Here is an 18,844-nt window from a genome sequence, read left to right as displayed (position 1 = left end):
CTCAGGCCTTGCACCTATAGACACACTTACACCAAGGGATGGGCTGATACTGGCATTAGCATAAAGTCACAGACATGACTATAGCAAAAGACACTAAGTTGACTCAGATTCAGGCCCTATATGTCCCATATATGTGCAAGGGTTAGATCACCCACACAGGCCCAATCACTTTATGTGATCTTCCAAGATACATTTGTAAGAAGCAGGCCATACTTGTCTACTCTTCTGAAATGTCCAGGAGACTAAAGAATATCAAGAAGTTCTCCCACACTCCTAGAAGAGTAGACCAGTGTACCGGATATCATCCATTCCCCCAGTGAAGTGGGCAACCTGGGGTCTTGATAATGCAATTCATTGCAAATTGCATTATTGTGGCCTCACCCACCACTGCACAATGCTGTGAATAGTCAAACCTCTGTCAACTCTCACCTGCAATTTTGTACCTTCAAATGCATCTTATTTGCACAGTACGAATAGATAGCACAAGCAGCTTCTACTGATTAAAATGACATACAGCATGCCTCTGTTCTCTGTGCGTCTGCGGGTGTATCTGCATGCTAAAGACTACATTACAGCCGCTGACACTGTAACGTAGCATTTCTCATGCAGATACTCCCGTAGACGTACAGAGAGCATATAATTTTGATCAACTGAAGCTGCTTGTGCGATTAAGACACATTTGAAGGTAAAAAGACACATGAAAGACACTCGTCGCTACCGAGTGACGCCACGGCATGGCACGACTAGAAGGGCTGTTTACCGCGCCAGGCGGCTAGATGTATGTGGACCCATCTCTAAGTCTTCTAAAATAAATAGAAACAAAGAAACAATCTATTTTGTTATACTTCTTTTATACCCAGTATTGAATTTATTACAGTATCAATATTTTATTCTTGAGACATTTTTGGCATTGGTTTGGGACTAAGGGGCTTGGGACACTTATACGTGTATACACATGATTTAAATTACCTTTTATTTTTTACTGTGCTAATAAGATAGTTGTGTCAGTACTAGTTAGGTGATGGTGTTAATAATATCTTACTGTATGTCTTCTGCGTTGTTGCTGACTCAGCGAATGGAGCAAACTATCCAGCAAGACTCCTTTACACACAAAGATTCTAAATCAATACATTAGTGAGAAAATACTTAAAGCTTTGTTAAGTTGACTGATTTCCAATGCATATTTAAAATATAGCAAATAAACATTTTATAAAAGTAATATTTGAATTTGAACTCTATCCCATAGCTATGAGGTCTTCCTTGTTATACATTACCTTGCAGGAAACAAATATATTTATTTTGCCATTGAGCAATTCAATTTGGATTATTAGTTAGCATTGTAAAACATTTTGCTTGTGTCACACTAAACATTTCTTTAGTCAATGAAACAGCTATTTCATTTATTTGCAGGTTCTTTTAATAAAAGAAGACGGAATTCCATATTTGTCACCGTGACTCTGCTCATTGTATCAACATTAATTTTAACAGTGGGTCTGGCTGCAACCACAAGAACAGAAAATGTCACTGTGGGAGGCTACTATCCTGGTGTAATTGTAAGTTCAAGTTGATTGTGTTCTAATCTGGTCATAATTATTAATATTATAGTAGGTTAGCTCCAAACATCACATGAGAAACACAAAAACTTTATAGAACAATATAGTGTTTACAGATTGGGAAGGAACTTGCATACACAGTGGCATTATATAGTGTACTTTCTAGGATTTTTTTGGGCAGGGTGCTGATCAATGAGGAGGCAGATTTTAAAATTTGAAGGGCAAAACTAACGTCACCTCAAAATCATAACTACATAGTAACAATAACATTAAATATAATTAATGCCTTTACATTAATTACCTTCATAATCCCCATTATTAATTAGCCGCAATGTCATAAAATATTTTCATTTATGCACATTAATTACATCCCTCAATCACATAAAAAAAACCTAATTAAGCCCATGAAATAATCTCCCACTTATTCTTTTATTTTATTTATTATATACTTATTTATTTGAGCCATTTATCTAGTTCAGAGATTCCCAAACTCTGCCATTACTGTCCAGGACACATTACCTGATGATGATGATGACAGCTATGAAAGTAAGCGTGCAAGTAGGGGTAGTGCGGTCTTATATATGTGTACAACTCGGCGTACAGGTTAATATCCACATTTAGACCTGTATACACAATGCTTTCAGCACTGCATCAGCTCTTTAGACTGGGCTGCTCTGATACCACTGGGGTATTGGGGTAATTATTGTAAAATACTGTATATGAGGCTCTCAAGAGCCCAGTAAACACTGGCAGCCATAAATTGTCTGGGCACACTGGCGCTTGTACAACTACAAATGCTACCATAAAGATGTTATACCCTATCTGTACATCAGTTGCACTTGCAACATCCAGTCATAGTGAGATGCAAATACATTTTAAGTTAAACTCTACATCCCACATTGTTATACAGTGTGGAGTGAAATTTGCCATTAATAGTTAGACAAATTGTCACCTTCATTGTTATGCCGTACGTCAGCAGGGTGGAACCCACAAATTAAGACTTTCAATGAAAGAAAATTAGAATTTTAGACAAATTCTGTAAACCTTATTGCCCATCAGAACTTGCTGCCCATGAGTGGTGTCACAGGAGAGGTTTCCAGGAAAACAACTGAGCAAAGCAAGTTCTCAATATTTCCCAAGTGAAACCTAGTTCTACTTAGTATTCAAACAGCTTTTCAACAGCTGTTCAATAGTTTAGTATGGCAGAGCTGCTAATGGCAGCTTTCTGGGGAAGTTGGCATGGCTTTTGGTAAATGGGTATATGCATGGTTGGATTGGGGTGTGTAAATAGTAAGGGTTCTTTTGTCCCAATTTGCTCTGTGTAGCACCTTCTTGACAAAACCCACTCTTTTTTGCCGAAAATGCATCTGAGTAGCAATGCCATTGATAGGTGACATTTGTATATCTGTGTGCGACTGAGTCTGTAAATGGAACTTGGCATGGAAAAAGCTGTGGCCAATGCAACATAGCACTTCACATGCTGATTGAGAGACTGTCGTACACAGATATACAAGTGTCACATACCAAATGAATCAGCACAGTCTCCTGGTGCGTCCTAGTCGCATTGTGACTTAGATACATTTTCGGCCAAAAAGGCGTCCGGGGCTCGAAGAATCTCACTGGACCAGGAGCGCCGAAAGGGGCTGCTTAGCATGACTACAGCAAAGACCAATGAGGACACGTGTACCTTAGTTTGCCCTTGAAAATGTAACACTCTCTATAAGGTTTACTGTACAAGTCGAGTCTGTTGCACTTTGGCATAGCCCGTCACTCATATATAGTTGTTTCTGTAAACCTTCCTCATCCACCCAATCTTCTGAATGTCCAAAAAGCCATCAATTTATTGCAGAGATAGAATCTGGGCAAACAAAAGCAAATGTATATAGCAAATACAGACTCATTCATGTCATAAAAGGGGAGTATCTGGCTTTGTGCCACACTTGCCTGTCATAAATGACCCCCGCAGTCTTCCAGGCAAATTCTCATTTATATAATATGACACAGAGGTATTATGTACAGTATCTACGTGCAGATGGTGGCTCCACAAAGCAGTGACAGATGGGATATTTCACTTACCCTAAACTGTGCGTATGTAACAGCATTGTCTTGGTTTCCTTCAGCTCGGGTTTGGGTCCATACTTGGAATAATTGGATCCAATTTAATAGAGAACAAAAGACAGATGGTAAGTGCAATAAACTCAAATGAATGGAATTTACAGTGCAAATATATAACTTTAATGGCAAACCAAATATATTCTGAAAATGATCAGAATTGCTGTGTATTCTTATAATACAAATAAACATAAACAATGCATTTATTGTTCATTTGAAGCTCAGGGGCTTCCCTACTTCCAGGATCCTTCTTCTTAGGGGAGTGATCGTTGCTTATTCAGCTCTATAGGCATTACTGTTACCCAATATTGCATTACTGTTACCCAATATTGCATGACTGTATATACATCAAAACCAAGAATGGGAGTTGTGAGGTTCTCAGTCTATATTAGAGATCAGTAAAGGAAGGGCTATTATATGATCCTCCATCAACTGTACCTAATGACTTCTGATCTAGAATGGTATCTGGGCCCCATATGAAGTTAAGGCTATACACAGCAGTAAGGTTAACTATAATACCTCTAGCCACCATATACTTTCCTCTGAGTCTGCTGTCATACAAGAGTTTATGGCTACAGTGATCTTGTAGTGTAGCTATGTAAAGATAATATGCTTCCTTTGTAGTAAAAGTCAATGTGACATGCGCCATTAACAAAAGTTAATGTGACCTGCGCCATTCCCAGTGATGTGACATGCGCCAATCCCAGTGATGTGACATTCCCAGTGATGTGACATTCCCAGTGATGTGCTTCCTCTCTCTTGCTTTGAAGAACCAGCAATTCATCATGCTTTTCCTGTGTCAGTAAAAAGACCATCTTCATCTGGATGAGGTACTGAACTGAGATACTATGGGGAGATGTACTAAGTCTTGGAGGGAGATAAAGAGGAGAGAGTTAAAGTACCAACCAATCAGCTCCTAACTGTCCTTATTCAATCTTACAACCTGTGAACTGACAGTTAGGAGCAGATTGAATGGTACTTTGTCTCTCTCCAATGCTTAGTACATCTACCCCTATATAAGAAGAGAATCAACATGAACATTTCCTGTTTGACTCAGCTGGTAACATATATATATATATATATTATCAACACCTATCATAGTGACACTAATGCAGATTGCATTGATCCTACTCAAACCCCATGAATGAAACATGGGTGTCTAGTGCACGGATTCCAGTGCTACACAATATAGAATACATTCACTATGATCTGGTAAAGGATTGCTTATCTATATGTAAAAATCATCTCATGGTACCTACTCAGGAAATGCTCACAAGCTGTGATGTCATTTCCTGTATAGGTAAGAGCTTTTGCAATTTCAGAACAGGTTGCATTTACTGTGCTTGCTACAATATGGTGGGCTAGGACATTATTCAGTTAATTGGTAAGTGAATCATCTAGGTGTGAGAAGCCCTAAAAATCAAAATCAGGGCAAAATAAGCCCCATTCATAATGTGCTCAAATGATGCTAAAAATCTGAGAAAACTGTTCTTTCTGGCAGCTTTGTAGCATTATATGTGAATGAAAGGTACTGTACCGGCCCCCACTCATCAGGCTGCCATTAGTGGATTTGATTTTGCGTGTTGCGGTCAGCATGTCCCTTTTTATTACACCTGAACTTTTGGCATCTCCTAACAAAGTTTTAATGCAACACAACTTGAGATAACCTTGTACTTATTCATATACTATATGCCTCATAAGACTATGAAAATATTGTTAAAACCTTGGACGCATTGACTAAACGAAACCTCCCAAAATAACCATTTTTTTGTAGAGAGGAACCTCGTACTAATGTACATTTAGTAGAATTGTGTGATGTGCTCAGCCAAACTACATTGGCAATAAAGCTGAAGAATAGCCTTATAATCTTTATATTCTCTTTTTCCCTTGATTAAGATACTGGCTACATTAGATCACACTAAACGAAAATAGAATGTGGTTTAATATTACATACGCTGTGCTTCAGTTTTGGGTGTTTGACAGTAATGTGTTATAGGTACACTTGCTTCTGAACATGAAACTATGTACTTCAAGTCAGTGTTAATCAAAAATAATTTTGGTTCAGGAGACCTACTCAAAGTATGGAGTGCTTGTAAACGTTCTGTTAAATGTTAGGGGTGATACACAGTGTTATTTATAAAATACTAATATTTCAAAATTTATTATTGCTTTCTTTAATAATGATGGATTAATTATGGATTAGTACTATTTATTGCATTTGCATTGCGACTTTATCTGGCTGTTTCCACCCGTATAAGTGTTAAGTACTGCTAAGTTTCTTATATACCTGTCAGTATTCAGAATTGGAAAATTGGAACAATTTAGGCCATACAATCAGGAAAGTTATGCAGCACAGTTGTGCTAACCACTGCCCCAACTTCTGGTTTAGGAAATAGAAGATGGGCAACCATTTCCATCAGGCACATACATGCTGGCTTACCCTGTACTCTGGTCTCCTAGTGGGAAGCAATCGGGAAGCCGTTTGCCTATATACCGGCAGCCCGCTTCCCAACTGTCTTATCCCAGCAAGGGTGAAATGCCGGGCGTCTAGATGTAGACGCCCGCATTTCCCCGACGCCGGGAGACCGACGCCCGGCATCACTATCGTAGTGATGCCGGGCGCCGCGGGGGGGGGGGGGTTAGGTTTAGGGCTCCCGGGGGGGACTTAGGGTTAGGCACCCCCCCGGGGGACTTAGATTTAGGTAGCAGGGAAGGGGGTGGTTAGGGTTAGGCACTTAGAGGGGGGATTAGGGTTAGGCACTTGGGGGGGAAGTTAGGTTTAGGCACCCCTAAGGAGGGTTAGGGGGGTTAGGTTAGGTTAGTGGATACTTACCTGTCCACGATCAGGATTTCCAGCGCTGTCGGACTTCCGCTGCGTCGCACTCTGCTCCTGTCGGGCTGCCGCTGACGGGAATCGAACCTCCTAGTTATATATTTAGGCCCATATTCAATTTGAGCGGACCCGCGATACTTTTTCGCCTCCCGGACTTTTCACCTACATCGCGTGTTTTGCAGGCGGAAAACTATCGCGCGAATGCCTGCGTATCGCCGTATTCAATTTGAAAGTAGGCGAAAACGGGACCCGGTGACACTTAAACAAGCGGAAAGTACTGTCAGTTTTGGGGAAATCAGCCTGACATCCCCCAAAAGATGCTCTGACATGGGGGTTCCCTATGGTACCCCCCGATTTGGCTTGCTGAAGGTATTTTGTGTTTTTAAATGGGCTCAATAGCTGCTAAATAGCGTTTTTGAATAAGTGGTGAAGAATAGTATCCAGAGTTTTTTTGTAGAAAATAACTTATCCCAGCAAATTTGGGGTACTTGAAAATGGGGGTCAGCATATTTAACAGTTTCTAAAGTGAAGTTGAAAAATCAACCTGCCGCAAGCCCCTGCAATGAAAAAACACCTGGGGCATACTTGGGGGCCCCTCCCCAGAGCCAAGTTCGCTAGTTTTTAACTTTGTCCCCCAACTTTTTTTTTTCTCGCCCCCAAATTCAATGGGATTTTTTGGGGTGTCCTTAAGTGTTTTTTTTTTTTTCATTTTGACACAGTTTACCTTTGGGGGACTGTCTGAAGGCTGCATAGGGGTTCCCGCAACGTTACACCCCAAAACCCCAATTCTGCTCTTTTTTCCACCTGCTATTCATATACGAATCTTTTTCGCCTATCACATTGCATTGGCTTTCCACCTAGGCGGAAAGTCTTTCAAATTGAATACGGAGTAAAATCAAAACCGGCGAAAATGACATCATGGGCGAAAAGTTTTTGCCAAAAACACAGGAAAACGGCTTTTCGCTCCAAATTGAATACGGTCCTTATTGTCTGCTAGCCTGCTGTTATATTCTGATATTAATTATAAATGAATGTCTGCTTTGTCTTCTATTTACAGCTTGTTGCATCTATAGTTTTTATCAGCTTTGGAGTGATTGCGGCTTTCTGTTGTGCAATTGTTGATGGTGTTTTTGCTGCCAGACATCTAGTAAGTATTTAAAGTAAGCACTTTTCATCCATTGTGCTTCGACATTTCAGTGTGGCTACAAATAGAAGCTTTGGACCTCATTCAAAGCCGGACGCTATTTGCGCTCGCTCGTTCAGGAAAAAGGGGTGGCTATTCAAATGAACCGTTCGCTCTTTGCGGTCTGTTCACACCTCTAGGTCTGAACGAGCGAACAAAACATGCGGTCGTTTTTGGAAAAGTACGCCCCCTGGCCGCTCGCATCCTACGTCATGTCCGCTATTTATTAGATTAATCAAGTACATCGACCAGCGTATGAACTGCTCGCTATTCTTGTGGTTGGTTTTTACTACCGCAATCTTGCGAGCAGTTCTGACTATAAAATAACCCAGTGACGTGGTCAATGACGTGGCTGTATTAATTATGCACACCCTTCAAACGCCCGTTTTGACCTTTTAAGCACGCCTGCGTTCGGATCTCCACTCCCCGTTTTCAAGCACCTTCCCCCGTTACCACCCACATACGCCTCCTCCTGTCACTCAAAATAGCAGGCATTCGCTATTTAGCGAACAAACGATTTTTGGCCGCACTGACTGGTTCGCGCATGCGTATTACGATCCGTACGCATGCGCAGTTGTGCAAACATCGCTCGGAACGAACGAGCGGCCGCTTACGAGCGGCTCTGAATCAGGCCCTTTGTTCCATCTGCCATGTTCCAGGTGAATTAGGTGTTTTTTAAAGACATGTATTTCTTAAAACCTACATTAAAAGAAACAAACAAAAGCTGAATCAGTATGCGTACAAATTCCTAGAACCAAACTCATTCCTCAGGGAGTACATGTTTTCCATTTTTCCTAGTTGGTGCAGAGGTGTATTAATTACTTATGCTGGGCATACACTATACAATTATCTGTCAGATATCTGTCCAATCTGGCTGATTGAAATGAAAATCTGGTAATGTATGGGAGCTAATGAAAATCGACCGTTTGTTCACAAACACTGGAAAACAGACAAAAATGGCCATTCAGACAAATTGGTTAAAACACACAAATTTAACCAATTTGAACAATTGTTTTTTGTCCGTTTTCCAGTGTTTAAAATAGGGATGTGCAGGCTCGGATAGGTTCGAGTTTGCACGTGGAGTTCGGATTTTTCCCTCCAAAAAAACGGAACTCAGAACGAGGCAAAACGTCATCTTACATGGACGAACATCATCATTCCTGGACAAAAGACCAGGAATGATGATGTTCGTCCATGTAAGATGACGTTTTGCCTCGTTCTGAGTTTCGTTTTTTTGGAGGGAAAAATCCGAACTCCACGTGCAAACTCGAACCTATCCGAGCCTGCACATCCCTAGTTTAAAACCATATGATCGACTTTCATTTGCTCCCATACATTACCAGGTTTTCATTCCAACCAGCCAGATTGGACAGATAATTGTATAGTGTATGCCCAGCATTACTGACACATTTTAAAAGATCAACAGGTGGAACTAATTATTTAACTTGTGATTCTGTGAGGAGACCTGGAAAACCTGCACCTGAGGAATGAGTTTGGGAAACACTGCTCTAAGCTATCCTGCCTAGGCTGATGATCATTATCAGGGGCAAACCAGTAGGGCACAAACCTCAATGAATAACAATAATCAGCCCTTGAACTGGGCAGTAAAAGGCTGAATTATTTAATATAGGGAGCTAAAAAAGAAAATGATATCCTTCCCAGTGGAAACAATCCTTACCCGGAAAAGTGCACACTCGGCCTGATTCAGAGCCGGACGCTCTGAGAGAGCGCTCGCTCTGAATCAGGCCGTTTTTTATTTTTTTGTGACCACCCACAGCTATTGCGAGCGGCCAGGTGATTGTCACGATGGTCTCGATCATCGCGACCATCGGGGCTTGCAACGAGACCCTTGTGGTAGGGTCTCGTTCCTGCAAGCCCCAGTGATCATTCGGCTCTATTAGAGCCGGAAGCTCACCCACTGATATCACTCGTGATGTCAGTGGGGCTGCCCCCAAACGGCAGGCGTTCCTTCGGGAACGCCTCCGTTTGGCCAGCCACCCCCCCTGCCCGCCTCCAAAACGGGGCAAGCTGTCAATCAAAATCGACAGCTGCCCCGCTTTGGTGCGAGACCCGTAGCGACGGAGCACCCGTCGCTAGCCTGGTCTCGCGCATGCGCACGTTGGAGTCGGCTCTGGCGTGCGCATGCGCAGTGGCCAAACATCGACCCGCTCGCAAGCGCATATCGCTTGCGAGCGGGTCTGAATGAGGCCCTCTGTTTCAGCCTACTGTGGACTTATTGGATAATATAGAAGAGATAGAGACTCAGGGCCTGATTCAGACCCGCTCACAATACGCTTGAGCGCTCGCAAGCGGGTCGATGGTGGGCTCTGCGCACGTGCAGCGGCCGCATTGAGCGTGCGCAAGCCCTGGAGCGAGAGAGAAATTCTCTGGCTCTGTGGCTCACTACAAAAGGGGCGGCTGTCGATGTTGATCGACAGCTCGTCCGGTTTGTGGGCGTGGCGGGGGGGTGGTTTCACAAACGGAGGCGTTCCCAAGCGAACGCCTGCCGTTTGTGGGCGCCCCACTGACATCACCAGCGATGTCAGTGGGAGAGCCGGAAGCTCTCTGGGGCTTGCGGCCACAAGACCCTACCACAAGGGTCTCGCCGCAAGCCCGATGGTCGCGATGGTCTTGACCATTGCAACCATCATCCTGGCCACTCGCAATAGCTGTGGGTGGTCACCCACAGCTAAGCGAGTGGCCAGGAGGCGTCCATCTCTGAATCAGATCCTCAGTTATTTGGATGACGCATGTACATATGCAGTGTAATGTCAGATAGTTGGAGATTGGTCATCAGATTGATGATGATGATCAATTGATAATTTTACTTTAGTTTTTGTTCATAGTACCAGGAGAGCATACGTTTTTATCCAATCTTAATGCAACATGAATTATTCTATTTCAAGGAAATAATAAACCTTATAGGACATGAGATGAAAACCATTTAATATGACTTATTTTATTTGAAAGGATCTCAGACCTATCTATGCAGGCAAATGTCGATACTATATCTCTGCAGACAGTGAGCACACTACTGAGGTGAGAGTGGATTTAATTTACTAGGTTTTTCTATATTGACCATAGAGGATTGTTGGATTGAACAAATGTCCTGTTTGTTTATCTCCTGCACAGGTGACATGTCAGATTCCAGCTCGGGGCTCTTGCTTTTTGAAGATAAAAAGTAACACATGTTACTGCTGTGAGCTATATAACTGCGGGAGGTGAGAAACAACAACAAGGTGTTTTGGCTTTTGGTTTTCAGATATGCACATTCCTGCACTAACACTCAAAAAAGTACCATATCTATTATATAAAGCTGCTGGTCATGTGTCTAACAACTGTGCAGTAGAGAGCTGCAGAGTGGCCACGCCCCCTCCTCCTTCAGCTCTCACTGGCGCAGACACCACAGCCTCGTCTCTCCCACAGCTAACCGGCATTCCCCACCCCTACTACAAGGCTGTCTGACAGTGACTCCAGACAGGACACGCCCTTGCCTGAACACACCCTGATATATTGGCACCATAGAGCTGCGGACAGGTTAATACTGTATATCGGCCAGGACCAATATATCATGTTGCATCAGAGAATGGACAGCAGGGAAGAGAGAAAAGAGTGGGAGAAGGACATGGTGGGAGGAGAGAGAGATGAGAGGTGGGTCAAGAGGGGAAGAGATACATAGAGGAACATAGGAAAAGACAGAGATAGAGAAAGGAGGTGATGAGGAGAGACAGATAATTAATTAGACAGGAGGAGAGAGGGACACAGAGAGATGGAGAAAAGGGGGGCAGACATGAAAAGGGGAAGGGTCCATAGAAAGGAAAACATAACCTGCAGCACTGGCAGAAAGGAAATTTTATATATATATATATATATATATATATATATATATATTAGTGCCTATGCATATATCCTCATACATACTGTAAAATAGGGGGACTGGGGAGAGAGTGGGGAGGGAGAAAACAGGAGGTGGAGATAGAGAGAGGGAAAGAATGAGGGGCAGGGCCAGATTAAGGTTTGTAGGTCCCCGGGGCAACTAGCTTGTGGGGGCCCTTTCCAATAAAATTGTCAATATGATATGTTAACGATCTTATTAAAAACTCTAAAGTGCAAATCCTTCTAGCACCACAATTGTGTTATATACACTTTATTGCTTCCAGCTCATATTATACTACACAGAAACCCCAGTTCACATATGTCACAGTGCTACCCTTGGTGATGTAGCTATGTGTGGGGTACTCCATGTATGGGGACCTCTGGGCAACTGCCCTAGATGGCCTGTAGTTAATCTGGCACTGATACTGACAAGCGGAGTAAGAGAAAAAACAAAGGTAGGGGAAGAGAGAAAGATCCGGGATGTGGAGAAAGAGCAAAGAATGGGGGAAAGGGAGAGAGAGAGAGAATGGGATGGAGAGAGGGAAGAGAGTATGGGGTGAAGTAAAGAGAGAGAACGGGGGAGATACAGAGGCAAGTAAGGGGTAGGGAACAGAAAGTACAGGGGGTTGGGGAAGACAGAGAAAGAAACAAAAGGGGAACGGGACTCCTGTAACGCAAGCAAAAAACACAGTAAATGACAGGTCTATAATACTAGTGTCCATCCTAGACATTCAGTCAGCTGGGTTGGGTGGTACGGAGTGGAGGTGACATCTGATTGGATGGCTACATTTCCTGTCCAGTCAGATATCACAGGCACTTTCTTTTTTACATTATTTATTTATAAAATCACAACTTGTAAAGTGTAAATAAATGATACAAGATGCCACATGTACTATAATTGCAGTGACACCAGATTTTAATATCACATCCCATCCTCTGTGTAGTCATTAAAATTTGCTGTCCCAATTGATGCACCAAAGTTTATAGTACACGTTTACTCATTAAATCCTTATGTCCAGAATTGGTATGCTCTTGGTAGCGATTATCCTTTGTGGATCTGCAGTTCATGTGTTCTGTGTGTGTGGTTTTTTTTTGTGTTTATTGGGTGTTAAATATGAGATGAGTTCTAAAATAATAGAGCTTCATACCTAGGAAGGTATATTGTACTGATATGAGCCGTTCAAGAACTATAATCAGAATACATTATATTTGCAGGGCGGGAATTTCAGGTCTGTACTATGAATACATTGATGTAAAAAGCTGCCAAGATGTTATACATCTTTACCACTTGCTTTGGTCGGTAACTATCCTGAACATAGCTGGTCTTTTCTTGGGCATTATAACAGCCGCAATACTCGGAGGATTCAAAGATATGGTGAGCAGAAAACTTTCATTTGTTTTCCAATGCTCCTTATTGCAATGATGCATGCACACAAGCATTTACAGTATGTTGTGATTCCTGCTGATGACCTCTCATTATTTGAAAAGTACTTTTGCTGATATTGATATTTTCATATGCGTCTTTCACCAGGGAGGATATGAGTTGTTATTTTTATATGGATCTTTGAAAGAAATCCATACAGACCATTACTCCTCTATAAATGGGGATGAAGTGAGCTATGGTTTTATATGAATATTAGAGATGTTATAAATAACTTGGATAGTTTTATGCACTTAGTTTGCAGAGAACAGATATAATTAGTGACTTGGTGAGTGAAGCCTCATGCAGCCATTTTGTTTGACCTTCAGAAGAAAAAAAATATCAGACAACTTAGACGAGACATCAGTTTTATGTTTCTATGATGTGTATAAAGTTATTCTATGTCTATATTTACAGAATCCGACAGTTCCTGCCATTAGTTGTATTGTGGAGACCCCACGCCCCAGAGTACAATACAACACAAGACCACCAGTGCCGTCTTACAATACCTACTACCACAGCACTCCACACCTGCCACCTTACACTGCCTATGACTTACAGGTATGTGAAGATAACACAGATCTGGTGTAAAAATAATATAGCTGTCAATCTACCGGTGCAGACAGCACAGGAATATTCCAGTGTTGAAGCTACTAAATCCTAAAGAATATATATAAAACAGAAAAGGACCCAGGTGCTGAGTAGTTAAAATAACCCTTTCAGATACGATGCACGTGAGTGAGAAAGTCACTCTCACCACTACACAAAAAGATTTATGAACAACAAAAGCAGCCGTGGTATCTGAGGGTTATAAAATAAATGTCACTCAGAACACTTCTGAATATAAATGCAACATTTAATAATAAAATGGACACATAACAAAAATAATAATAAAAGTAGCAGCTATGATAAAAAACTGCAACAATATAAAATCAAATAAACATGCAGTGATACTTCAATAATCAATTAATCCTGGAGTCCAGACCGCTAAGTAATGGATGGCAATAATAGAATGTTCCTTAGTTAGGAAAACTTTCCATATTGGGTATATTATAGATGGTGCACGCACTAAGTCAATGTCAACTGAGGTGCCTCATACCTATCTTCTCATGCTCTTTACCTAGCAGACTGAAAAGGAGACTGCTGTTCTGACTGTCACAGCCTGTGAGTGGCTTCACCAACAGGCTCACACATGCGTCTCCCATCCACCTGCGGATAAAACTTCCACTTGTCAATGAAATTCCACAAATGAGTGACATTCATTTTATAACCCTCAGATACCACGGCTGCTTTTGTTGTTCATAAATCCTAAAGAATGATTCCTGTGCCAACTGTGGGCAACGGACAGAGGACAGTTCTCATATAAGCGCTCATGGACTCTAAGGTGGACATGTAACATTCAAATTGTATCTTTATATTCCTATAAAATGCCTGATTCTGAGTCTCACGCAATGGCGATATTCACGCAACTGGTCAGTGTTTTTCAACTGTGCATGCATCTAAGTCGCTAAAAAGTTGCACAGCGCATACGTCCCACTGTGTATGCATAGGGGTGCAGTTTTGATTGAAACACACAGTATCCGTAGTGTCTTGGAAATGTTTTGGGCGTTCCTGAGGGGTGACTTGGAGGTCCAGCCTTAGAATTTTCACCTATATATACTTCTTCCGGCACAAATAATGAATAAAGCAACCAGCAGCATTGTTGTAGTAATGCACATAGGGCCCCATTTACAAACCAAGGGAAATAGCAGCGGCAATTTTTGTTTAGTATCACTGTGATACAAATGAAAATTCCACTGGTATTTAGTAATACTTATTTCTCCGGCGAGGTCCCGCGAAGCCCAGCGGAATCCTCGTCTTCGGGGAGGTCCTCAGCTGGGCTGCTGGCAGTGTCCAGTGTCATGCACATGCGCGACAGTCCGTCTGTGCCTATGCATGACAGAGAGACCCGGCAGTGCCTGGAAGGCTTTGCTGAAGTCTGAAAGGCACCGCCGGGTCTCCATTGCCGGCAATGGGGCCCGCATCGCTCTCGCCATCTAAAAGATGGTGAGAGCGATGCTGTACAAACAGCGGTAATCTAAGATTACCACGGTTAACTAAATATAGAAATGCGGCTTAACCCCTTTAGCGAGCGCTAAAGGGGTTACTTTTCGCTTGTAAATGGGGCCCTTACTGAGTTATGACGTTAGTTGACCGCTTTATGCATGTTTGATAAGATGAATTTGCAGTGTAATAATATTTTAGTTACTTTACTTATTACATTGTTTTATATTTTTAGCCCCATGCCATCTACATGTCTTGCTATCTGCTTTAATGCATTCTTATAGGAATGATGATTGGCACATTTACCTGCCAACCAGCAGCTGCCTCTGCTTTCCTTGTCTTGGACAGTCCTAAGTATTTTATTATGTGGCTCATATTTGAGCAATATGGGGGTATTGCCACATCACACATTTATATATTGGTATATAACATGAATACAGAACTACAGGACAAAACAATCTAACTGCAAAACTTACATGACAATAAAAGAACATTATTTACAGACTGCACACAAGATACTCTCTTGTACTGCTATTCTTGTACTATACAGTACATGAAACAGGGTGGGAAATAATTAGCAGTACACCACAGATGTGTCCACATACATCTTACTTTAAACAGCCCTTCTAGTCGCGCAATGCCTTGGCATGACTCGGTATCGTCGAGCATCTTTTTTACCTTCAAACGCAAAGCAATGCAAATAGGATACACAAGCAGCTTCCGCTGATCAAAATGATATGCGGCATGCCTATATTCTGTGTGTGACTGCGGGTGTCTTTGCATGCGAAATGCTACGTTACAGTGTCACAGCCGCTGACACTGTAATGTAGCATTTCACATGCAGATATAACTGCAGTCGCACACAGACTATAGGCATGCCGCATATCAGCAGAAGCTTCTTGTGCATCCTATTGTATCGCTTTGTGAATAAGACACATTTGAAGCCAAGAAATCCCCCCCAAAAAACACTCTGCGCTACCAAGTCACACGGCGCTCACGTGTTATCACAACTTGTAGTGCACGGAGGTAAGATGTATGTGGACACTTCTGTGTGTCACCTTAGTGGTATGTAGAATGTCCTTATGAATGCATTTCCTAGCGTAATAACTGGAAGGTAAGAATAAGATACGGTACCCTATTCTGGTTTATGAAGTGCCCTTTATGAGAACTCTGCTGTTTGGTTATTTTGCATCTCTTGATGAAGTTGAAGTAAACCTTGATATCATTTTAAATGCTCCTTTAATAGCACTGCAAATTATACCATCCTTAATATTTAATATTCCAGCAGTGGGACTCATGGGTTGAAAACCATCATAAATAAAAGTTCTGTCTGTGTATATTCATATTGGTGTTTCTATAATGGGTGCAGGTGGGCCCAAACAACACACACTGCTCCCCTGTTCAATATTACTCATTATCTTGAGTCCTGCGCTGGTGCTGCAGCAGCACAGATATCTGAAGCGCCATTTTCTCGGAGACCTGCTCATACGCAGTAGACCCTGGGACAATGCCAGTGTCTACTGCACTAGAGAAAGGAGGGGACCCGCACAGGGGATGCAGTCAGGATACCGACAGTCGAAATGCCGACCGCTGGCTTCCCGACTGTTTAATCCCAACAGGGGTCTAATGACAGGCATCGAAATCCCGATGCCTGTCATTTTACCTACGACGGGAGCCCGACGCCCGACATACGGAACGAAGGTAAGCCGGGCGGCGTTTGCGCATAGCCGCCGGGGGGAGGGTTAGGTTAGGGGCTCCTGGGGGGGACTTAGGGTTAGGCACCCCCCTGGGAGGGTTAGGGTTAGGCTAGGGAAGAGGTTAGGGTTAGGCACCCCCCTGGGAGACTTAGGTTTAGATTGAGGGAATGAGGGGGTTAAGTTTAGGCACAGAGGGGGGTCAGGGTTAGGCACTAGGGGGGAGGTTTGGGTTAGGCACCCCTAAGGGAGGGATAGGGGGGGGGAGAAGATTAGGGTTAGATAGTCTACTTACCGATCGGGATTTGATTGCCTGCTGGTCTTCTGCTGTTGGGATTTGCTGTTGGGATACGTCCGGCGGTCATTCATACCGATCCCCGCACAGAGTGTTGCACGCGGGCCTCCACCTCTCTTAAACCGCCCTTGTATGTACTGTGTTAATAAATGTGTCATAAATACATGTATTGTTAGTAGTAGAAAAAAAAAATCTTATAGCAGCAACCCAATGATAAATGTATCTGTTTGTTCTGCAGCATTCCAATATCTTTCCAGCTTCTACACCTTCTGGCTTATCAGACGATCCTAATTCATCATCACAGTCTGGTCCCAGTTTCATGTGGCCATCCAATGCTCCCCCTCGCTATTCTCCACCTTATTTCCCACCAGATGAAAAGCCTCCACCTTACACGCCATGACCTTCATGGGCACAAAACCTTGTCTCCTCAGAAATTTAGGACACATGCCCGCCAAGTAATATGAACTTTTATGCATTTATGATACTGTACCTATGTGGACTGGATGACTGGTATTTCATACATGTGTATATATGTGTGACACCTGAGATACAACCCTGACTTTTTAAATTCTGCCAAAACCGAAAATGTACATGATCAGCTTTACATGGATGTGTGGATACAGAAAAGTTTATTCAATGGTGCAATCATCTCATTGTCTCAATAGCATGTGTGTTTCATTTGTTGTTCTATTGTAGTTTATTTTTCTATGTGTAGTGATTCACAAATTCTTTCCATGGCTACCGTGTGAAATTCTCCTACCTTGCCAACCCCACCGGCTCCAGTGATCTTTGGTTCATGCTTTTTCCATTTAAATCAGAGCACCAGCAAAGCAAAAGACACCGTGAAGCGATTGGGGATTAAATATCCAAGCTTTAGTTTCAATACAATTGCCTAATATAGATGAGAAGGCCTCTTCAGTGTTTTTTTTTATTTTTAAATTAGATAATGTAATCTTACATGGAGGAAATACTGTTTACATCAAAATCCAGGGATTCTATCATTGTAACATACACCGAGCAATGACTGGGGAAGTCTCATTGTATCATGCAACATTGGTGCCTCTTAATTGTACTATAAGATTGTGAAGATATCACTATGTAACATAAAATAAAGACTGATGTGCAACAACACTGTGATCACCAAAATGCTTACTTTTTATTGAAAATTGTATACCACTTTATTGGGAGATATATGTATCAAGCAGGCTTATTTAATAGTATTTAGATAGAGAGAGACATAAAGGAGTACACTGCTAAGTCACCTTGGACTATTCTCATGTGATAATATAAATGCTGAAATGTAACATTTCTTCACAAATCTTTAAAAGCAAGCATAACAAAATAAAAAACAAATTCAGATTATAAACCAGCAAATGTTGACAGAGACTATTCCTTAATGAGGTGATCCTGCCATCAATACTATATTGCCAGACTACCAGATTAAAGGCACAAAATAATGTAATGTAGTAGTATCCTAATGCAGAGACATGTAAATCATAGAAATATATTTTCTGATTCTCTAAATTCAGTAATACAAATAAATACAAAACCTCTTAAATTCAGAAGATTACTTATTGAATATGTATCCAGTGTAGCTAATAAATAACTGTTTGCATCAAACACCTTAAAGACCGATCACTGGGCTTGATTAAGCAAGGATCGCAGTTGCTAATACGCACGCAGTCGGACGATTATTTTGCACTGTGCATGCAAATTAGCCACTGCGATACCATACGCAGCCTGAGGCCCCATAGCCTGCGCTGAAGTTGGCAGTTCCTGAGTGAGGTCTGGCCTGTCTTAACTGTACGTATGGGTCCAATGTTACCAATTATTTT

General features: G+C 42.1%; 1 protein-coding gene across 3 annotated transcripts in view; it reads left to right on the top strand.

Annotated features, from left to right (window-relative positions):
- TMEM255A (transmembrane protein 255A) overlaps positions 1 to 18,499 on the top strand; it is a 65,057-nt gene extending 46,558 nt beyond the window's left edge. The window contains exons 2-9 of one of the 3 annotated variants that reach the window (XM_088478199.1): positions 1,411 to 1,553; positions 3,674 to 3,736; positions 7,556 to 7,645; positions 10,652 to 10,720; positions 10,814 to 10,902; positions 12,773 to 12,932; positions 13,395 to 13,538; positions 17,248 to 18,497. In XM_088478199.1, coding sequence (XP_088334325.1) covers positions 1,411 to 1,553; positions 3,674 to 3,736; positions 7,556 to 7,645; positions 10,652 to 10,720; positions 10,814 to 10,902; positions 12,773 to 12,932; positions 13,395 to 13,538; positions 17,248 to 17,409 — 920 coding nt within the window. In that variant the 3' untranslated portion in view covers positions 17,410 to 18,497. Of the gene's footprint in view, positions 1 to 1,410; positions 1,554 to 3,673; positions 3,737 to 7,555; positions 7,646 to 10,651; positions 10,721 to 10,813; positions 10,903 to 12,772; positions 12,933 to 13,394; positions 13,539 to 17,247 lie in introns of all 3 variants that reach the window. The other 2 variants (XM_088478200.1, XM_088478201.1) reach the window with 2 other exon arrangements.
- The last annotated feature ends 345 nt before the right edge of the window (positions 18,500 to 18,844 follow it).

Source organism: Taudactylus pleione, unplaced genomic scaffold (assembly GCF_031769625.1).
Source record: "Taudactylus pleione unplaced genomic scaffold, aTauple2 ptg000211l, whole genome shotgun sequence".
NCBI classification, from domain to species: domain Eukaryota; kingdom Metazoa; phylum Chordata; class Amphibia; order Anura; family Myobatrachidae; genus Taudactylus; species Taudactylus pleione.
Note: the sequence above shows the minus strand (reverse complement) of the source record. Positions and strands in the feature narration are given on the sequence as shown.